This window comes from Sinocyclocheilus grahami, unplaced genomic scaffold, assembly GCF_001515645.1.
Source record: "Sinocyclocheilus grahami isolate Dianchi unplaced genomic scaffold, SAMN03320097.WGS_v1.1 scaffold1054.1, whole genome shotgun sequence".
Lineage (NCBI taxonomy): Eukaryota > Metazoa > Chordata > Actinopteri > Cypriniformes > Cyprinidae > Sinocyclocheilus > Sinocyclocheilus grahami.
Genome location: NW_015506233.1, coordinates 147,022 through 171,420, shown reverse-complemented (window position 1 = coordinate 171,420; position 24,399 = coordinate 147,022). Strand labels below are relative to the sequence as shown.

Below are 24,399 nucleotides of genomic sequence, written 5' to 3'. Positions count from 1 at the left end.
CTTTAAAATAAGAGTCCATTTGTAGCATTAAGATTAATGAAAGCTGTGTAAGTATTGTTCCTTGTTAGAGTGTGTTAATTTCAACATTTACTATTACTATTATGATTATTATTTTTACTACTACTACTAGTATGGTTCAGTACTGGTTTTGTTAATAAAGCACTATTTTATCAGTTTTAAAACAATCGGTTAATTAATCGGTATCGGCCAGTGTGGTCCAACCTAGCTATCGGTATCGGCAAAATCCACTATCGGTCGACCTCTAGCAAGGAGTGAATTTGGGGAGTTTGGGAAACTGCCACAGCAACAACGACCACAAGCTTAGTACCCCCCATCTTCTGCAACAACTTCAGAATCGTCTCATCCTTCTTCTGCGTGTTCCAGGTTGCCTGGATCTTCTGTACAGACTTCAGAACCTTTTCTTCAGTGATCCTCCAAACTGCTAGGATCTTCAGAATCGTCTCTTCAAGCAATCCTTTTCCTGCGTGTTCCAGGTTGCCAGGATTTTCTGTATAGACTTCAGAACCTTCACCTTCAAGGCTCCTCTGTTTGTGTGTTTCCAGACCAAGGACCTTCTCTGTGCTCAGGAGTTCATCGTTCACCAGTGCATCGTGTTCAAGACTGTGGAGCCACCACTGCAGCGTGGCTCAGGTCAACAAGTGGAAGACGCCACGGCCCAGACGCGGAACATAACTATCACTCTTTCCAAACCTCTTTCCAGAGACCGTTGACATTGTATTGTCAGTTTATGATTATCTATTTTGCATTCGATTTTATATAGCTGATGTCAGTTAATAACAAATAATCTCTCGATTTATCAGCTAATGCAGCATTCAAACATACCAAACAACAAAAGATATTGCCTAAAGTTACTTTTATTGGTGTACTTCAGCCATTTCAACAATGATAATAGAAAAAAAGAGATCTTGCCTCATAGAAAGTGTCTCTATTGAAAGATCATTCATACAGAAATACTAAGGCCAAGATGTGTTGTACGAGTGGCAGATGACTTCACTTCAAGGAGACCTGATCTCCTTATAATGGATGACAACATCTTATTTTCTCAAAACATTTCAGTTGTCTTGATATTATACAAATAATGTTGAATGATTCATTTCGGGATGCAGAGGTTTGGACAATTTGTGTGTTTGGCCGACAAAACATCTTAATAAGACATGATAATGTCATAGAGGAACATCTTCATCATCACAAATTATCCTAAAAACAGTATTTAAGGCCTGTTATGATTTAAAAAAATAATAATAATAATTTCGGAGCGAATAGAAAATACAGCTTATGGCATTTACAGAGAGGTCAATGGCACCAAATCATTGCCTGACTAAAGGGCTCCAAATTCTTTGTTAATAGTAAGTCCATCTTTGAAGTTCCTTTATATGCCTTTGTATGCCTAAAAACATTTTGCACAAGTGAAAAAAACACATTAACATAGTTAAATATTTTTGCTTATAAAAAATAAAAACATTAATATATTGAATAAATTAACAGGTTTTAAGGCAGCCAGTTGTTCAAGGGGTGGATTGCTGCTCTCCCTGTCATTTCAACTGGAGCAGAATGGATTATATAATGGACTGGAGTTTGCCAATGAAGGGGCCCGTAAAAAAAATAGGGCAAGAGTTTCTGACTTGAGATCAGTATATATACACACTCTAAAAAATCCAACCCAACCCAACATTGGGTCAAATATGGACTAACCCAGCTGTTGGGTTACATTTTTTAATTAAAGTTTTAACCCAAAAGTATTTGACCCAACGTTGGGTCGAAACAACCCAGCATTTTTTAGAGTGCATATATATATATGGAGGTTAAATAAACCCAGCAGGTGCAACAGACTTTTGATTCAACAAAATAAAACCTGTTCCTGACACTAAACATATAACTCTAATTGAGACTTTAAAGTGTATTTAGATGTGCAATACAGCAACAAGTTCTTATTCCAAACCAAACTTGACAAGCAAAAGGACACTTTGTTGGTTTTTAACTCTGCAGCATCGTGCTGGAATCCAGTCATATTGCACCAGGTTTGGTGTGAGAGTACTAATCTTTAATTAAATGAGTAAAAAAAAGACCCCAAACATTGGAGCAAAACTCCATGAGCGTCAAACACAGAGAGAATCAAACATTAGAAAAATCTGCTTGAGCGCACATCCAGCTAAACACAATTTACCTGCTACACAGATAGATTACGCTGCCGAGGTCAATGAGGCAAGAGTGTAATTAGTTTCAATCTCGTCGAATTATCTGTTACAAGACAAAAGTACCACGGCAGCACAGTTCTAATGTCTGTGAGGTCAGCACCATTGGTTATCTGGGCGGGCGCTCAAGAACAGTCTCTGTTCTCTCGTGTCATCATCCGAAACAGCCGTCCATTCAGTTTAACAGCAACAGACTCTCTTCCCAAGATCAGCCTCACATTGTATGCCATAACATATTTCAGTGCTTGTTTTTACATCACAGTTATCTAACTTGATCCGTTTCCCTCAAAATAATCACAATTACAGTAAAACAAGATAGAAATATGTAAAAATGAACTAAAACTAATAAAAAAACAAATATGTTCATAAAAGAATGAATAAATACGAGGGCCAGCCTCTCCGATATGAAGAATGCACACGAACACGCTCACAAATACGCATTACGAAGCCCCTAAGATCTCTAAACGACATAAACGCGTGTAATGAGAATGTGCTCTTACGGTGAGAGTGAAAGCAAAGGGCCTCATTTATGATTCATAAATGACTGACGTGGACATTGTATCTCAGGGTATTATAAAACCAATTTCTGTGCAAGTTGTTCATAAATATCAATGCGTCGAATTGCGCTAGAATGTTTTTATGAATGATGATGCAGAAATTCAGTCTGCTTTCACGAATGTCACGTCATATTTCTTGAACGACTTGCACGTGTTTCTACACATTTCTTGAATGGACGTTGTTGAATGCAGTTTCATGAATGAGGCCCAAAATGTGTTTGGTCTAATAGAGTTGCACAGTCTGTTCAAATTCAGTTCAGGAGGCAACAACACTCAAAATTAAAAAAATGTCAAATATTGGCTCTAGTAAATCTTTATAGCTGAACTGAGTTTTCTAACCCACTCACATGAGGTGAGGTGACTACACACGCAGTGAGGCAACAGCATACTGCTCAGAATGCAAAGCATGTTGATTTGACTGTGAAGGGCAATGCATGGGAAACACTTCTCTACGCAACGTAAGCATGAACTAATGGAAAAACACTTCTGTTAGCACAAACAACAGAATGCTTGTTTGACAAACAATCCAGTGGTTTAAATAACCAGCAGACCCACATAAATATGACAAATCCTAAAACTAGGATCCCAAATCTATTCTAGTTCCAATGACACATATTCCAGTGTTGGAGCAAAAATGCGTGACCTTTCAGTCCGAGGCGCATTTTGCTGGCATTGCAGTGGTTTGTATACGGTTGTTAGAACTAATTTTGTGGCTTCTAGTCCACATCTATTAGGTCTGACATGCTGGTGTACTCCCAAGAATTGAGAAAACTCACTTTTAGCAGATAAACCGATCCAAATGACAGTAAAAATCGAAATATCTCTTCAGGGAAAACGGCCCATAAATATAGATGACTAATCTTGCACTTCTGTGCCATTTTAATTTAATTTAATTGAATATCCCCCACTCAATACCGCTTGCCTCTGACTAGAAATGACAAGTAGCAAATCATAAATTTAAAGCTACTGGCCATTTAAAAAAGGTATAAGCCCTTTGATATGCCCCAACGCCCTGTTTTATTGGAAAATACATGAACACAGGAAAGGATGCTGTGCTTTTCAAGCCATTTCATGGGGTCATTCTAATGTCGAGAAATCTCTTTGTGTTGAATACGTCTAAAAACTGTGCTGCGGTAGATGAGCACGTTTGTATTGTACAGCTAAAATGATTGAGGGTATGAATTTCCACGTTTCATGAGCGAATACTCCCACTTAAAGCCGTGATGTTAGTAGCATCTACTCTAAGTATCAGTGCATGCTTATTTATTGATAATTTAATAAATCTCTTTAATAAATCTGCATTTATTAGTTTATATTCTAATGCACAGAACCAGCTGTGCTTGTTTCTGGCAGAGAAAAGGGCATGTCCCTCAACTCCTACAATGGCTATTCTGAAGTCGTTTAGCATAATTGCCATTAACTTGTTCAATAGCTTTTCTCATTCATGCTGTAAACATGCGACTTCCCCCCCAGGCGAAGTCTGATTAGAAGACACACCACATGTCGGATCTGACTGGTCCGACGAGAGTAAACCTGCAGTTGGGGTTTTGGATTCCAGAACTGATCCATTCACATGATAGACAGACAGTTGATGAGTAACAAAGGAAAATAAACACAAATGTGATCAAATTAGCTTAAAAAATTAAGTAGAAAAAAAAACTATATATAAAAATGAAAGAAAAAAAAAATGCACTGAGTATTAAAAGATTTGTGAAATCCCCTCCCCTTCCTAAAAAAATGACTTATAAAAATGGTGGTGTAGCATGTGGTGTGGGTCTCTCTTGCCCGTCCCTTGTGTGATGTCAGTAATCGGCGACAGGGGCCAGCTCTCGACTGAGCGTCAATGACACATTAGTGTACAGACTCTTCCGGGACACTAGAGGGGAGTAATTCAAGTTATTCAGGCCGTCCAGGCTCTGTCTCTCCTTGGATCTACGGAGCAACTTGTATCTGAAAAACAAAAGGAGAAAATGTGTTTTCAGCAACCTGTCAAAAACTCGTTTGGCCTTGCCTTTCAGCCCGTTAATGAAACACGAGCAGAACTAATTGTAATGTACTGGACTTTATTCATGAAACATGAGCAGAATGAATGTCCGTAAAACTACTGGGCCTCATTCATAAAACCATATTTGGTCACACTTTAGTTTGGCATCCAACTATTAACTATGACTTTTGCTTCAGTAAACTCCTAATTTGCTTATTATTAATAGTGAGGTAGTTGTTAAGTTGAGGTATGTGTAGGATTAAGGGATCTAGTATATGCTCATACAGAATAAGACATTAATATGTGCTTTATAAGTACTATTAAACAGACAATATGCTAGTAATATGCATGCTAATAAGCAACTAGTTAACAGTGAGAACTGACCCCTAAAATAAAGTATTACCAAAAATGTACGTAAATATGATTTTACAAACAGTTTAAATGGATTGTTTTGGTGCTTGTATGTTGAATGATCTGATCGCGTGCAAACTGTTGCTTTCAGAAATTTGTTCTGTTTCATGAATAAGGCATAATCTTACGAAAGATCGGGCCTTTTTCATGAAATTCAATTCAATGCAACAATTTACGTAATAATTGTTTATGTAAGAACCGTTGCATTCTAGTACCCAACAATTCATACGACGTCACCAAAGTGTGCACTTGGAGGACGACTGCATGTGCTCAGGATGTCGTCTGAAATATGGTAAAAGAAATATTTCGAAAGGGCTGTTCTCATCTTACCGGCCCAGAAACTGGACTTCCCCGCGGTGGTGGTGTGGTATAGACATGTAACGACCAATGTCTCCATGAGGCCGACTCACTTTGTAGCCAGCAAACTGAACCCTGGAAAAAAACACATGTAAGTGTCAACTATGTTCCAATTCACTGCAAGAAGTGAAGGACTATTTACAATATTTACTAAATTAACTATTTACGATGCAAACTATACTGCATAGATGCAATATCATGCAGAAGCAAATAGTTTTTGGTTACAGATGACGAAATTCACTATTCACAATCATCCACGATGAATTTACTCTATGTACGGATGTGTTTCATAATAGGTGGCTTACCCAAGGCTGTAGTACGCGGAGTACTGTGGTATTTGGCTGCCGTTACAAAAAAGACGTTTATTCTACAGGGTTGTTAGTATACTTCAGTATACTTCTTAAAACAACAATTCTTCTTTTTATATGACAAATACTTAGCGAATTTATACTTATGTGTACTTGGCTTGTATACTGATAAGTAATCAGAGCAATATATTTGGCCTATACTTGTACTTAATCTTTTGATCTTTTCATATTCCGAGTTTTGTTTACTCTTTTGACAGAGTAACCTATGTAACGTACTCCAGCATATGTTTTACATACTATCTCATAAACTTGTTCTAGTTTATAGTAATAAGTCAGCTTTTGGTTGGAATAATTGAATAGTGTGTTGGTGGAACTGAACCTGATCCTTTTTTTTTTTTGTACAGACAGATCTTCATTTAGCTGATTTTACTGACAATTCTTCCATGGTGTGAATAAACTATAAGTATGATGTTGGGATGATACAAATATACTAGCAGAACATTGATTTTAGTATACTTACTACATGAAAATATACTTGAACTTTACTTAATAAAAATAACTTAAAATGTACTTATTTTTAAGAGTAGCACTCATGAAGCACTTTGCTTTTTAATTAAGCTTTGGAAATCATGTTTTTCAAAAGCACAATTTTAGTTTTTTTGTGTGTGAAATCCATCTTAATTGAGGGGAAATTACTGAGCGCACCTTTAACGTCCATTGGCAATCATTCCTTTTATAGTACGTATTAAACATTTAGTGGGATCCAGATAGTCCAGTCCAGTCCAGGAAGCATTATTATCGTCTTTTACAGTAAACCGGCTGCTAGACCACTTTTGTGGGAGTGAAAAGACATGAGATCATTGCGTTGCAAAATCCTGTTAACAGTTTCAAAATTTCAACTTCGTACCTGTTCCAAAGGTCGTCGTCTTCCCCTCCCCAGCCCCAGAATGCATTGGGAAAGCCATTTATCTTCCTGTACTGCTCCACGGTGAGCCCACTCACACCACCAAAGAACTCCTCATACGGAAGCCTGCAGGTTCGGAGAGATCCGAATCTTTATTCACAACCAAACATCATACATACAGAGAAAGCAGTGTGTTATGAAAACGTACATGTAAGAGTACTTGTTGAGTTTGACCGCAAAGTGTCTTGGCATTTCACCACATCCATAGTAGTTGCGGTCATTTTCCAGAATGTGGTCAACATCGTGAAATATCACACAATCCCAGTTCAAGTCCTTCATGGCCTCTTTGAAACCGACATTAAACAGCATGGCACGATTGAACGGTTCATTCCCTGCCTGTGGACACACACAAACATTCAACTTTCTTTCCTTTACCTTTACTCTCACCACTACTTAAAAAAAAAAAAGCAATCTTATGTAAAAGCAATCTTATGTTCGGCTGTGTTTCAATGGGACAATTTAGAATAGCTTGACAAATGGTGTGACAGTCCAAATATTATGGGTCAGAATAGCGTAACCTACTACAATACTGCACAAACAGTTTTTGCACTATATAAATTTGTACAGTTGCTGTAAAAAGAATTTGGATACTTGAGCCACAGAAGGTTATACAGTGTGACAACTTTCCTTTTCCTGACCTGTTCAATGACATAGAAGCCGAACTGCAGTCTCTGCCTCTGCAGTGCTGGGATCAGATGACGGAAAAGTATGGGAAGGTGCTCATGGCGATTACGGAAAGGAACCAAGATGGCCACCTAAAACACATGAAATAGCAAAATGACTGCAAAAATGAGGAAAGATCAGTTCTCAGTGTCAAAGATGCCCACATTTCTATTACTGCTACAGACATTACTGCTACAGACATCAAATATTTAAGACGTATTTGTATGTGTGTGTGTCAGGGCTGGGTGAAAAATATCGAATATTTAAAGATGGATATATATATATATATATATATATTATTTTTTATTTTTTTAATAACCACCATTGTAAATATCTTCATGATTTTGGCACACTTTTTATTAGATGTTTTTTAAAGGTTGTCCCAATGTTGTATCTTATTTAAGCAATCTTATGTAAAAGCAATCTTATGTTCGGCTGTGTTTCAATGGGACAATTTAGAATAGCTTGACAAATGGTGTGACAGTCCAAATATTATGGGTCAGAATAGCGTAACCTACTACAATACTGCACAAACAGTTTTTGCACTATATAAATTTGTACAGTTGCTGTAAAAAGAATTTGGATACTTGAGCCACAGAAGGTTATACAGTGTGACAACTTTCCTTTTCCTGACCTGTTCAATGACATAGAAGCCGAACTGCAGTCTCTGCCTCTGCAGTGCTGGGATCAGATGACGGAAAAGTATGGGAAGGTGCTCATGGCGATTACGGAAAGGAACCAAGATGGCCACCTAAAACACATGAAATAGCAAAATGACTGCAAAAATGAGGAAAGATCAGTTCTCAGTGTCAAAGATGCCCACATTTCTATTACTGCTACAGACATTCAAATATTTAAGACGTATTTGTATGTGTGTGTGTCAGGGCTGGGTGAAAAATATCGAATATTTAAAGATGGATATATATATATATATATATATATTATTTTTTATTTTTTTAATAACCACCATTGTAAATATCTTCATGATTTTGGCACACTTTTTATTAGATGTTTTTTAAAGGTTGTCCCAATGTTGTATCTTATTTAAAATTCACAAATGCAAATATATATATATATATATATATATTTATAAGAGTTTGATTAATTTCCATGCATTTGTCATTTTATCCATTTTAATTGTTTCCTAAGTCTGATTCAATGACTAAACGGTTTCATCACAATTTTACTGTCCCATATGTGCTTTAAATTGCCTTAGAAAAGAGATTTTGTCTGACGTGTAGCAATATGTGTATTACTATATTGAAGAATATACTATTTAATTAAAAAAAAATATTCTTCTGCTTCTTGCATAAAACATTTCAATTTGGAAACAATTGTTTTCAACAGAAGCATTTTACATCTAAATGAAAACGTATGACTACTGGGTCCCAGTGTATATAGCTACACAAAGAGAAGCAAATGACAGGCGTTTAAAAAATAACAGACTTTACTGGGAGCCTCGACTCATCTTGCAACAGAGCCTTTTCTGCCCCTCAGACCACAACCACAAAACATACACACACACATGCACAGACACACACACAATCAAACACACACACACACACACACATACGCACGCGCACGCACGCACACACACACACACACACACAGAAACAGGTAAGAGATAGCAGGGTTTTTTATTTTCAAAGTCTGACAGCAGCAGCAAGTACAAGTGACTAACCTTCCAGCGTGGGAGACAGTCGTGCGGTTTCCAGTGGCCCCCGCGTGACAGACTTGGATCTGCCTTCTTCAGAAATTTCTCCACCTCCTCTAGAGCGAACTCACTCATGTTCACCTTCAGCTGGCCCTCTGACAGACAAGAAGAGAGAACACGCATATGGTAATAACTGCTGTTAATCATACCAGCATTTATGTGAGCTTTGTGAGCACATTCATTGTAATTACAGCTAGCGACACCAGAAACAAAGCTGTACAAGCTCTATTCCAAAACCACTTTCAAATACTTCAAGTGCGTTTAGTTTTTATTTGGTAGCCATGTAATATTTAATGTCTGTTCATTGTTGTGAAATAACCCCCTTCAGGGTGACATAGGATGGATGATTTTCTGGTTCTGTCAATGGTTCTTCAACGGCTGCATTCTTTCATCAACAAATGCAAAGTGCAACCGGAGGATTCTCATTAATGAAATGACTCTTATCAGCTTTAACAACTCACTCACTGACGGAAATGATCATATAGTGCTTCTGAAGCATGCTTCCCCAAGAGTACCGAAAGAAACATTACGTTTCTGCACTTACTCATGGAGGGCAGTTTCTCCGGGCAGACCTGATCAGGCATGTATGTGAAGCCCTCTGGGAGGTAAGGAGTGGTGGGAACATCTGTCTCACTTAAGTTAAACTCATATGTATAGTCTAGAAAATAAGAGAATCAAACATTCACACAGTAAAACATGACAGACCCCAAATGTCTTCCCAAGACTCAGCATTTCTTTTCTGCCCATTGGTTTTTTATTGTATATATATATACAATATGTATCCTAAATCCCACCCTGTTTGGGGGTTTGGCCATGAAAACTCCCTCTTTTGGTTTTGTTGTAGTTATACGTTTACAAGTGTACATTCAACAACACAATACAAACATGTTTTTTATACATCTTATTAAACATTTTCATTGAATCGGTGTTGCAAAGTATGTTAAAGTTGAACACTGGCTTAAATTTTAACCTTGTTTTATGAATGAAAAACATTATTTGCTAAAGTGTCTTCCAACTAATTTGCTTATTTTGGTGGGTCTCAGAAGGATATAATGCCTTCATTTCCTGAGGATATGTCATTGCTGCCGACGGGATGTTCCATAGGAAGCGAGATAAGTGGTCTGTTCTCTGCTCTTCATAACAATGATATCAGGAGTATTTCGTACCTGTGCCGGTGGTGTTATATATCAGGAGTATATCGTACCTGTGCCGGTGGTGTTGTAGGCACTGCGGACCATCTGCTCAAGAACCTGAGCTCCCATGTTCCTCACATTCTCACGGATCTGGATTCCACGGGCCTGAACCATGAACAGGTACTCATTAACTGGGAGAGAAAAAGAGAGAGCTATTATCCTCAGAATAACGGCATGCATACTGACATGACACATAACATTGGTGCAGTTTTCTAAAGGACCATCAGCACGGTTTTTCAGCTGAAAAAACAAACAACAAGAAGCACATTTCTCATGTAGATGTTAAGAAGGATGTTCATGCTACACTTCTGCATATAATGAAAGTGAACGGTGACTAGATGCTATAAAAAAAATCAATTCAATGTTTGACACTGTCAATTCTTAAACCCTGGGTTAACTTTCTTAGCTTCCTAAATTTATTTGGTTATAATAAAGAGTCAGAGAAATATACATATTCATTTCGATCCTGTTGCTACCTTGGTGAGCCAACTGCAGTCACAATACTGTACAATATATAATCATGATGGACACATATCGCCAGTCTTTTTACACGTGCTGGAAAATGCAACAACTGCAGAGCTGAACAAATCTGTTAGCATAGTGGTGTTGGTTGGGTGAGAATCCCTGTGTTCAATAGATTTCACACACTTTAACATGCTGTAAAAGAACAACCTTATTCAGACATTAATGTTTCATTTTTGCATCAACAAGATAAAATGTGTGCCAGCATACAGAGCTGGACTGCGTCTGTGTGTGTGTGTGTGTGTGTCTGTGTGTGTGTGTGTGTACATGTTTTTCTACAATGGTGAGGACTTAAATCTGAATACACACCAACTCATGGGGACTTTTGTCACTGTGGGGACCTAAATTGAGGTCTCCATGGGTACAGAAGCTTATAAATCATACCGAATGAGTTTTTGTTGAGATTGTAAAAATGCACAAAGTTTCATGTGAGGGGTAGGTTTAGGTGTAGGGCGATAGAAAATACAGTTTGTACAGTATAAAAACCATTACGTCTATGGAGAGTCCCTACAAGGATAGTGCACCAGACTGTTTGTGTGTGAGTGTGTGTGTGTGTGTTTGTGTTTGTTTTTTTCACACATTTATTGGGTGTTTCCCAAAATATCACTAGCACTCAAGTAAGTTCTTAAATGTAAATTCATTTTAAATTAAGTTTTATCCGTGTGTGAATCAAACTGAATTTATGGTGCAGCTCTATATATAAAGTTAATATCCAACTTTATTCGCATATATACAGAAAAGCATTATACGCTATATGTCAAGTCAAAACCAACTACCTGATTTTTTTTTCTGTTTATACATTGGGTTATATATTTATATGTATAAACATATTATACTAATGTAAAATGTAAAGATATATCATAAGACATATCATAAAGATATATAAGATACTGTTCAATATATATACAGTATACACACACACACACACACACACATATATATATATATATATATATATATATATATATATTGAACGATGTAGTAAAAGAAGCAGGAGTCATTTAAAAAGATCAAACTTGTGACTTTCTTTCTAGAACGTAACTGTGTTTGTTAGTGTGCTGTTGTGCTTTGAAAAGAAGGCACTAAGCTTTTAGATGAACATATCATGACCTATAAACAGTATTAAGCATCAATAAGCTTTTCATTAAGACCAGTTTATAGCACTAAAGCAACAATAAACATCTCCATAAATCTTTATGATTCTGATTGCCTCATCTCATATCTCACGTATCCTGAATCCTGATGACCTCCACCCAGCTTCTTGTCCTAACATTTGTGTAATGTGATATAATTACATTCATGTAAGCATTGTGAGAACATGTTTGACTTATATCAGCACAAATTTTTTTACCGCTCCCACATTAATTTATCGTCATATGAACCATCTGATGTGCTGTCAGCAGTATGCCAGCTTTTCAGACTCTACAGACAACCATAAAGTGCCTTGTGACTTCAGTAAGCTGTGATCACATGATCATGCTGCCGCTGCTGGTTGAAAAACTTTAAAAAATGAGCTGGCTCAGACTAAATATGATGATCTATTAATTAAAGCACTGCTTGAAAAAATGCTCAGATACACCACCATTCAAAATTTTGGGGTCAATAAGATTTTTTAATTTCTCATAAGTCTAATATTTTCACTAAAATAATTTGCATTTATTTGATCAAAAATACAGTAAAAACAGCAATATTGTGAAATATTATTACAATTTAAAATAACTGATTTCTATTTTAATTTATTGCTAAATGTAATTTGTTTCTGTGATGGCAAAGCTGAATTTTCAGCATCATTACTCCAGTCTTTAGAGAACAGATTCTTATGATTCATCTAAAATCATCTTATGAAAAATATAAAACACAGAGACATATGCTAGCAATGACCTGATCTGAAGTGTGCACCAGATCACATGTAGTCATGGGTTACTCATAAGGCATCTGTGCAGCCCACCCGTGCACTACACACACACACACACACACACACTTACACATGCGCACACACACTCACACACACATACACACACACACACACTCGCACACACGCACATACACACACACACACTCCAATTCCTCAATAACAACACTCACATGACCAGTGAGAGCGATTAGCATATGCTGGTGTGTCTTCAAAGTAATGTGGATTATCATATCCCACACATGATCCCACACACAAAAAACCAGCAAGCTTGTGTTCATATCCATGTTAGTAGTTTACATTCACACCCAGTTTTCTTTAAATAGGCTAATTTTAATTCTATAAACCAATCCTAACTCTCACACACACACACACACACACACACACTGCACGCTTGCTTAAGGTGGTTTTACACATTCCAATTAGTCCTGTGTATGTGTGTTTGCTTTTAGGGTAGAGCTGTGTGTGTGCTTGCCTTGAGTTATGATCAAAGATTATTATTACTTTTTTCAGGTTTTTAATGTGTATGCGTACTGACTTAACCATATTTTGGTGGCAAATATGTTCACTGAAATTAGTTAAATCTGACCAAACCTCACTTTGGGGACATCCTCATTAGCAAAAACGGTCTAAAAATTGAGCAAATAAAGATTTTTAAAACTGTTAAAATGCACAAAGTATTTATAACTAGCTGTATAGAAAAATAATACAAGTCTATGGAATGTTTCCATTTGATAGCTAGCATATGTGTTTGTACAGGAAGATGTTTTTTGAATCATGTTATGTTAATCATGTTAGGAAGACAAAATCTCTTCCTGCTCCATTCTAAACCACATGTGCTATTGTTCATTAAGTGTTTATACAGTGCCTGCAAAGCCAGTATTGTATTGAAATGTTGACTCCATTCAGACTTTGCATTCTTAGATGTGCTATTCATTATTGGTTGTTATAAACCTTTTCAAGCTATACTTTCTAAAACGTTTAGTATTAAAGCAATTTAATATTTGCTTAGAGAATTCTATATGAATCAAAATAATTTCATTTCAATTCCAAATCATCAATTAAAGTGCCCTATTATGGATTTTTGAAAATGACCTTTCATGCAGTGAGTAATGTAGCTGAATGTGAATGTAAACTGTCTGCAAAGCTGAAAGTACATCATAAATAAAGTTATTGTGTCTCAAAAGAAAGAGTCGACTCTGAACCACTGAAACGAGTAGTTTTAAATTCAAATCCCATTTCCGCGAATTTCACACATCACAAATTCTGACATTTGCATAATGCCCACCTACGTTCTGCTTGGATATCCTGTGAAAACAAACATCAAAAGGTGTAGCTTGTTCGTGTAGATAACGTAATGTCGAGAAGACGCTGTGCTCTGTGCTGTGAAAGTGAATTTAGTTTATTTTCATATAGAATGCATGTTGTACTTGGAGTCACGATAAAGGATGGAGCAATACATTGTTTTACAAACTGCAGTGCTTTATCAGTACTCTATGTCTGTGTTTGGCTAACACATATACCATTATTGTTTGGGTCTTTACTACCAAGTCCGGTTCGCTAACATAAGTGTAAAACAACTGATTCTTTCTTTTTAGAACAGATGTGGAGCACTATTATTATTATAATAGGGTGTATTACTGATAAGCCATATTCCAGTACTGGTGATGGGTGTTCCGTTTGTGACATGCGCTGTTCGCAGTAGACCAATCACAACAGACATCAGGTCATCGGACCAATCAGAGCAGAGCAGCCTCATGCAACGGAGGGGTTTGGAAAGATGAATCTTCTAACGAATCCTTTGAGAGTCGTTTAGAAATAACGTCAAATTAAATGCATATTAAAGAAAATTTGACCTTGCATGTAAACCTGTTGTTGGGGACTCCCAAAACCAAATTATGAACCTTTCAAATAGCTTAATAGGAGCACTTTAAATTTTCATTACATTAAATGAAACCTGGATCTTTTACATGCGCACTGCTTATTTCTTTGTGAAACATTCTTTTATTGGAAGTAAACGTAAACCCGTTTTGTACATGATTTATGCAAAGATTTTCAGTTGGATTTTTTTTTTGACTGAAACTGAAAAAAGTGCATTTCTAGTTCTAGTTTAATTATATTGTATGGTTTAAATTGATTTTAATTTAATTTGTGTCAATAGCTTAGCAACATGCTAACCTTTTTTTTGCAAATCTAAGAGACTCTCTTTTATGGAAAAAAAGAAAAGAGATTTATTATTAGAGGACATCACTTTGAAACAGTTTACATGATTAAACATTATCAAAAGTATTTAACTGGTTTATCTATTTTCTTTGCAGCCAAAGGGAAATGTAGGTTAGTCAGCTAGCTCTGTACTTGTTTTTCATTGTGTTAAAGGACACTAGACACAGATCACATTGGTGTGTGTGAGTTTGATAGTTTTCTTCCAGGCACAGGAATCTAACCAGACAACTGTAAAACCTGTCATTTCAACATATCTGTGACTTTCTCTCTCTCTCTCTCTCTTGTGTGTGTGCATGTGACAATTCAACTGAGACAAAGTAGCAAACTTACGTCTGTCCTCTATAATTTCCCAAGCAAGTTCCTTATCTGTATCTCTTCCTCTTATGTTTGATATTGTCCACCCCACCAAACTAAGGTCTTCACACAGCTGCACTTTTATTTTAGAAGGTCCCCTTTTACAAGGTTTTTTTTTTTTTTGCACATTCACAATGCAAAATTTAGGACGCTAATCTTCAAGATTATTACGTAATACGATCATCTGTCCACATTGACATATTAACACTAATTCAGTATTCAGAAACGTGTCCCACACAGCTCATTTACATTTACAAATAGTAGGGGTGCAGTAGGAAACAACTGTACAAGCGAAACTTGAGAGTTATGTGAAAGGGCAAGATTTTCATTGACATATGAATTACTTTTGGCCTGCTAAACCCCAAATAAAAGGATATACTGTACACAGTGTAGATGTTCTCAGATGGACACAATCAACTGAACAGTAAAACCTGATGTCTGCTGCTTTATTATGACACGACAGACATGTGACACTGGCTGCCATGATGGCAATATTAGCAATATCAACAATATCAATATCCCCACTGCTGTAACAACACGATAAAGGTCTCATCTGCTTGGCAAGATACTGTGTATAATTAGTCTTGCGCCCCTCCACGCTACCATCTGTGATGCAAATAACTCACCTAGTGTTGAGTAAACTACACTACAAGAGGGAAAACATGTCAAAGCAAGAAATAGCAAAGCAGAAGAATGCTATTCCTGCATCAAGTGTTCAAAAACAAGCATGCAGTGAGCAAATGTAAGAGTCAAAACTAGATTTTTATCCTAAATCCCAGGATAATTTGATCAAGACAGAAAAACCAACACACTCTCATAACACGTCACAACGATTTTACATTTTGATGAATTAGTGGCAAATTTGGACGATTTCATTTGTACATGCTGCACCCCTCAGTGGGTTAGGTTTACAGGTGGACATTCATGTTTAGTTTTAGTTCATGTGAATCAAATCTTACAGGTTGAATTTTACACAATAAAACAGGTTATTGCATTGGCTGATGTATTTCCTTGTCATTTTCCTGACATGGCACAGTAAACATCACACAGTTTATAGCTATACTGCAGGATGTAATCTTTTCTGTTTATTTAAGTGAAGTAAGCCATTTCAGTTTGCTAGCTCGACAAAGCAGGGCACCAGAGCATTACCCTCTGGTTATTTTTAGAAATGCTAATTTGAAAATGTTACACTCTAAAAAATGCTGGGTTGTTTCATCCCAACTTTGGGTCAAATATGGACTAACCCAACCGTTGGGTTAAATTTTTACATTAAATTTTTAACCCAAAAGTTGGGTTAGTCCATATTTGACCCAAAGTTGGGTTGAAACAACCCAGCATTTTTTAGAGTGTACTAAAAGGAATCCGGTCCAGAATTATTGTAAAAAAGGCAACTTCTGTTTGGAATATGCAACGTTTGGATCAGACGCACAAACTTATCCTGTATGGCCAGAGTTTCCTCATTTCTGGATGCAACAGTGGCAGTCAAATAAGAGTAACGTTGCATGTCGCTGCAGGTAAACACCCACACAGGTGCACTGCCGTCATAAACTACACCTCGTCTGTTGTGTAGTTTTGTACACTGTAGGTTTGTTGTGTAATTTTCAGAGAAAAACCTCCTGATTTCAACATACAATGAGCTATTCATATCAGTTTGTACAATCTCATTTGTACGTTTCCATATGATATGGTTATGCTCCATTGACAGTTCTGTTTAAAGCCAAGCATACACCGTGCAATTTTCATCAGATTTTGTTGTACGACTCTTTTTTGAGTTGGACCAAATTTCAAGTCTGTGTGGCCATAGACAATTGCTCTCTCCTTATCCTTCCTGACTGATTTGTCTCTACTTTTGTGTTTTGTTAGGGTCTTTCTCTCTAATTAAACTATGAAGTAGTACCTGCAACCCAATCATGTGGCACAGGCAGTCCAGCTCCAGGATGGCACATCCATATGTGCCGCCACAAGGAGGTTTGGTGTGTCTCCCAACACAGTCTCAAGAGCATGGATGAGATACCGGGAGATGGGAGATAGGCAACAACCCAGCAGCAGGACCAGTATCTGCTCCTTTGTGCAAGGAGGAACACTAGCAGAGCCCAGCAAATGAGCTCCAGCAGGCTACTGGTATGCATGTTTCTGACCAAACTGTCAGAAGTCCATGAGGGGCTGACGTCCTGTAGTGGGACCTGTGCCCACTGCCAAGCACTGTGCAGCTCAATTTGCATTTGCCAGAGAACACAAGAATTGGCACGTCTGCCACTGGCGCCCCGTTCTTTTCACCGATGCGAGCAGGATCACACTGGACACACGTGACAGACGTGAAAGAGTCTGGAGATGCCATGGGGAACGTTACGCTGCCTTCAACATCATCCAGCATGACCGTTTTGGCATTGGGTCAGTGATGGGCTGGGGAGGAATATCCTTGGAGGGTCCATATTCTAGCCAAAAGTACCCTTACTGCTGTTAAATACAGGGATGAAATCCTCAGAGCCATTGTCAGATCTTATGCAGTGGGCCCAGGGTTTCTCCTGGTGAAGACAATGCCTAGTCTCACGTGGCCAGAGTGTGTAGGCATTTTCTGGATGATGAAGGCATTGATGCCATTGACTGGCCCTCACATTCCCTAGACCTACATCCAATTGAGAACCTCTGGGACTTTATGTATCGGAGCATCCGAAGCCTCCAAGCAACACCACAGACAGTACAGGGGTGCCCAAACTCGGTCCTGGAGGGCCGGTGTCCTGAAGAGTTTAGCTCCTACCCCAATCAGACACACCTGAACCAGCTAATCAAGCTCTTACTAGACATACTAGAAATTTCACGGCAGGTGTGTTGAGGCAAGTTGGATCTAAACTCTGCAGGACACTGGCCCTCCAGGACAGAGTTTGGGCACCCCTGGTCTAGGAGCTCACTGATGCCCTGATCCAGGTCTGTAAGGAGATCCCCCCCAGGCTACTTATGTATATAAGTAAAGATTTTCAACTTGAATATTTCATTCATTGAGATCCAATGTGTATCGAAGTGTTCCCTTAATTTTTAGAGCAGTATACACACACACACACATATATATATATATATATATATATATATATATATATATATATATATGTATACTGGTCATGAACAGATGGTAAGACTGTTGATTACCGTGTCAATGAAATGAGTAAATAGATTAGCTCAGTCATTTTTCACGTGGCTAGTGAAAAGGCGAAGAGGATTACATGTGGTAGTGACTGGGGAGGTGGCAGCTGCCTTCTCAAATTGATGTTTGAACAAAGTCCATTCTTATTGTGGAATTTGGTGTTACATGACTGTCATTGGACATTAGACGGTAGCTCTATAGCGGGCATGCTTTCAATGTATATACAATATGTGGTTAATAACACCCTAAGTCTGACAACTATGAGCATTTCACCAAAGTAGCACAGGATATCACAGTCAAACTGATAATGACAAATTACACTGCAAGATTTGTAAAAAAAAAAAAGAATAAATATTCATAAAAATATTTAAAAAGTATAACATTATGAATTTCCATCTACTAGGGGGTGTGTAATGTCTACTACAGTTCAAATTTCTCAGGATAGTTAGAGTTCACCCCAAATAACTAATTGTTTAATAATTGTATATATCCATGGCCAGTTTGTTTTTCCTCTGTCTAACGTGTACCAAACTATTACCTGTCACAAGATTAGATGGTAGATGCTTTTGCCCTTCTTTATCCCATGATCCTCCTTGTTGCGTTTCCATGTGCCCTAATCGTCCGTAAACAAATGGCCATGCAAATATGACACTAACCAGAGATCAGCTGGAATGCCCTGCCTCTAAGCAACTACTTTCCATTGTGTCGAACTGGTCATAGAGTTCATTGATGAGGTTGGTATTATTCTGCATTGTGTCCTCTTATAAACGTCCTCTCATGCCACTACATGTAAGACGAGAACGAATATTTCAGCATATGCTGTTTCTGCACGACTCTAGGTTGAAGGGTGCTTTGTAGCTTTGCAGAATTTGCATGTGTCTCCATGAGGGTTCACTTAAGTAGGTTTTTGGGAATTGTGGTGTTAAATGTGCAATGCATGTGGTGACCTATGTGGTTACAAAGTCAAAAGAGGAAAATAGCAAAAGTCACGCATACTTGATTGCAAAAGCGTTAACCTTTCTCGCATGCATGCATACTCCTAATCCCTTTTCCCCCCCTGAATATACACCAAAAAATAGTAACAAATTATTCAAATAACAATATATTATTTGATGTCACTTAATCAACCTAAGCACATTAATTTATACCAAAAAAAGCAAATTGGTATGGGTTAAATCAGGTAAAAACGGCTCTTTAAGGTAACAATTTTAGTTTACCACGTAAGGTATCACTTAAGGTTGGAGCTGAACTCCGCAGTGGCTCTTCAGGGGCAGGGTTGAAGACCCCTGGTGTAGGCCAGAATGCCACTGAGTCATGGGAGTGGGCCTATTTGACTTGGGTCAGTAAGCATGCATTTAGCAATCACAAAAAAACTCCCCAGCAGCATCTTAACATTCACTTAGAAACCACTCAGAAAACACTTAAAACTCCTGGGAAACTTCTCAAGCCAACTCAAAAACAGCGGTGGTGAGTTTTGCATTGGCAAGTGCCATTCATAGAAAATAAACTTGTGCGGTAAGTCATTGTGTCTTTTCGGTTTGAATCGGGTCAGTTTTTTAAATGATATTCAAACATGATGATAAAGATCATGCAATAATTTCAAGCCAATGTACCTGTATGCTGTATGCACATAACCACAAGTCTGTCAGTCTGAACAACATTCTTCATGGAAATTATGGTAGCTTGTCATTTAGAAAGGCCAACGTATAATTTGGTGCAAGATCCTGTGCAGTGGAATACACAAATGTGGTTTGATGAATCACCTTTATACAACCAGACAAAAGAAGGTCACCATATATTCTGAACATAAAGAAGAATCTGTTATGGTGTGGACCAGATGACTGATTTTTTCCAGGGATGTGTTCCTAGATCAAGAACATTTCTGTCAAATAACCCCAATCTTTAACTATCCCTAAAATCTAAGGGAAAAAATAGACAAATAAGCCCCAACCCCTGTCCAAAGCCTTACCGTAATTCTAACCCAACAATCTGTGTGGTTTGAATGTTTTCCCAGGATCAACAAAGATGCTTGACATAATCTCATATAGGACCACCATCTCTTGGGAGTCATTGGATCTAATCCCGTAGTCATGGATTACAGACACTGCTCAACAATTTCAACAATGATTTCATGAACATCAGGATTATGTCAGATGTATTCCTTCATTTCTTCAATCCCCAGATCTGACCCTTTTTGAACCTCAACTGGACATTCAGGATTGGAACGAAGGCAGTCCTGTAGAAAGACGGTTCCTCTTCCTCTTTTGTCTTCTGTCTGGCATTCAGTGGCTTGCTCAGAGGACGAATGGAGGCACCTGGGTTTCCATGGGGTCCGCGTCTATAAATAAGATCTGTGTTCTAGTGAGCTCCAGCAGCATTTCTCTTGGTTTAATTCAATAAACTGCAGAAATCGGACACATCTGTGGCCCACGATTCCTCCCCTGAGCTGCAGCGTGTGTCAAATGAGCAGTAAGTGGTTTACTGTAGGTTTCAGTGACCTACGAACCTAATTCCCTTGACAAGCATTAAATACCTCTCAGGGGCAATAGAGCTGCTGCTGCTGTTGTTTCCATGGGGGACACGAGACAAGTGTCTCCATGGTTCCACTGCATTTCTCATTGAGATAAATATAGAGACATACACAATACTCTTATTGTGTGTCTTTGACCAAATTGAGGTCAAGATCATCTACTGTAATTCCTGGTACACTGAATTCTGGATATTGTCCCTATGGTAAAACCCTAAACATAGTCGATATAACACTGTTATATTGGCATGCAATAAAATTCACCCTATATTTTTCTAAATGTATGTTATAGATCAGTGTTTCTCAACCAGGGGTCCGTGGACCTCTAGTGGTCCTTGACGTAAGGCCCGGGGGTCCGAATAAAGTATGAATTTTTGTATAAATGTTGTATATTTTGACATGACATGTTCCCATGAAAGAAAAATCCAATATAGCTGATGATATGGTCAAATACTGGACGAGTCAGCTAACTTGAATTATACTTGACTGCATTTGGTCCTCACAAAGACACAAATGATACATAGATGAGTCAATGTTGTTCTGGGGGTCCTTGAGGATGGTTCTGAATTGGACTGGGGTCCGGTACGCCAAAAGGTTGAGATTCACTGTTATAGATCTTATTATGAACGATTTATGTGAACAATGTAATGTTTAATCAAAATGTCACAACTGGATCTTCCTGTGAAACAACTGATTTTTTCTCTAGTGCCATATGCAGAACTTCTCCAATCATTCAGTCCTGTCCAGCTCACATTCATCTGCCTCCACTTTTGATTGCATGCCCATATCTCAACAATCAGTCAACAAGAACACACAACCAAATCCCGAATGGTTTTATAGTTTTGAATGTTTGTCACAATACAGAATGTCTATTCAAAGCTTTTGTCTGCCAATAATGTAATTTGTCATTTGGGGACTTTTCTCAGCAAATTCTAAAATCTTAAAAATAATATATAAAAAAAAATTGTGATTGAATTCATGAATTAATCTCCATACAATATGCTGTATTTATCTGAATTTACAATATATAGTCAATATCTTGAGAGCACATTTATATAGCCTAGTACAATTTAAGGATATTCCATCCAAAAATTATAGTAATTGTCTTTATAAAATAAAAACTTTCGTACACTGTTCCTTTAAATGCACTACAGTATTTAAAAAGAGTCAACATGCATTATCCTTTGACTTGCAGAGGATTTTGAACTGACTTAAGGTAATAAACATATGATGATCTCAAATTTGGGAAGTTTGTTAATTACTTTTGAGTTTGATGAGGCAAAATTCTTACCTGCAATTAGCAAATGTTTTGATTGAAACATTTAATGTGTTTAACGGTTGACAAGATGAGGAATCTTACTAAAGTTTGTGTTACCAAATGAAGTAAAAGATTAGTTCATCCAAAAATGAAAATGTAGTTCCAAACCCAGAAGACTTTCATTCATCCATAAAATACAAATGAAGATATTTTTAATATTTCCTTTTAATAATTTTTGTCCATTCATTGAAAGTCCAGGCAACAAGTTTCAGACGTTTATAAAGGCGTCAACAAAGTAATCCATATGAGTCACAGCGGTTGAACACAGTCACTTTATATGATGAACAGATTTAATTGATTTAATTCACATAGAAATATTGATCAACAAACATATACAGAGCATATCAAATATGGTAACCGGAAGCTCAGCCGTACTTGCCTGATGTGTGAGAACCAATGAGGTTTGTTCTAGTGTGCCACACATTCACGTGTAAGCTTTTGCGAGAATCAGTGTGGTTTGTTCTCACCTCTCACAGAGGTATAGTTGAGCTTCCGTGTTTACCATATTTGATGTGCGCTTTGTATGTATGCTGATAATATGATGATGATGAGAGAATACTAAAAATATCTTTATTTGTATTGCTTAGACTACTAGAAGTCTTATGGGTTTGGAATGACATGATGGTGAGTAAATTATGACAGAATTGTCATTTTTGGGTGAATTAACCCTTTAATATTAGATTTCCATCACAGTAGTCAACAGCCAGAATGCAAAAACTACTACGTTTTTCTTTTTAAGTTGTGAATTCTCCACTTTGTTTTCTGGGTGAAGATAACCTAAAATCACTGGTTTCTAAAAGAGAGCTCATATGTTTAATGCCAGAAATATGCCCCACAATTACCAGAAACACTATACTTATACATATTTCCTATTTCCCTGTGTTTGAACAAAGATGTCTTCCTGAAGAGGGCATTCCCGTTTCACTCCCTTCACATGTCAGTCACCTCCATCTGGGACAAACGCAACTTCTGCATCTTCATTAATAATTAAGCAAATGTACATTGCAATAAGCTGAAAAAATGCAGACAAAGGCTACAAAGGAGATTGCCTCTAAATGATAAAGGAAAGTTAAGAAAACAAAATCACATAGAAGGCAACATAAAATAAAATACACTTGACCATACAAGGTTCCTCTCTAAGGGTGCAATACTTGATCTTGATCTGTTGTGACATGACCACAGCTTTGCAAAGCATCTAATTTTATCTCAATGTTAAGCACTAAGAATGTTATATTGTTTTATATTCTCGCTCACTTTTTTAGGCCTTTTTATGTTATTTATTTGTGTTTTTTTAACCTACCGATCTCCTTGCTACGTTTCTGGACCTTGATCGTGGTAACTACATTGCTGTCTATGGGAGGGTCAGAGAGCTCTCAGAATTCATCAAAAATATCTTAATTTTTGTTCCGAAGATGAACGGAGGTCTTAGGGATTTGGAATGACATGCGGGCGAGTAATTAATGACGGAATTTCCATTTTTGGGTGAGCTAACCCTTTAATTATGAACACACTGGTTTGTAGTGCAAACAGTTTTACCATTTACTGGACTTTGTTATTCTTCTCGTTCTTTCCCTACAGTGGCTAATGAACCGGAAGTCTCGCACATTCACAGAAAACGGCTTACTTCTGTCTTGGCAAGGTTAAGTTGAAGGTGATGGTCTTCATCCAGCAAGAAATGTCTGTTAGACAACCTGAGATGTGAGCAGCTATCGTCGGATCATCGGGATGGAATGAGAGGTAGAGTTGAGTGTCATCAGCATAGCAGTGATATGAAAAGCCATGTTTCTGAATGACAGAACCTAGTGATGCCATGTAGACAGAGAAGAGAAGTGGTCCAAATACTGAGCCCTGAGGCACCCCAGCAGCTAGATGTTGCGACTTGGACACCTCACCTCTCCAAGATACCTTGAAGGACCTATCTTCTAGGTAAGACTCAAACCACTGGCGTGCGGTTCTTGAGATGCCCTTTGCCAATAGGGTTGACAGGAGGATTTGGTGGTTAACCGTGTCAAAAGCAGCAGACAGATCCAGCAAGATAAG

At 37.6% G+C, this 24,399-nt stretch overlaps 1 protein-coding gene across 2 annotated transcripts in view; it reads right to left on the bottom strand.

Annotated features, from left to right (window-relative positions):
* Positions 1-4,063: 4,063 nt before the first annotated feature.
* The window catches only part of b4galt5 (UDP-Gal:betaGlcNAc beta 1,4- galactosyltransferase, polypeptide 5), a 25,087-nt gene continuing 4,751 nt past the window's right edge, over positions 4,064-24,399 (bottom strand). Inside the window, exons 2-9 of one of the 2 annotated variants that reach the window (XM_016251558.1) lie at positions 10,376-10,495; positions 9,716-9,829; positions 9,139-9,266; positions 8,092-8,208; positions 6,943-7,130; positions 6,738-6,860; positions 5,496-5,597; positions 4,064-4,720 (exon numbers count right to left, since the gene is read on the bottom strand). In XM_016251558.1, the coding sequence (XP_016107044.1) occupies positions 4,573-4,720; positions 5,496-5,597; positions 6,738-6,860; positions 6,943-7,130; positions 8,092-8,208; positions 9,139-9,266; positions 9,716-9,829; positions 10,376-10,495 (1,040 nt within the window). In that variant the 3' untranslated portion in view covers positions 4,064-4,572. The remainder of the gene's footprint in view (positions 4,721-5,495; positions 5,598-6,737; positions 6,861-6,942; positions 7,131-8,091; positions 8,209-9,138; positions 9,267-9,715; positions 9,830-10,375; positions 10,496-24,399) is intronic. The other variant, XM_016251559.1, reaches the window with a different exon arrangement.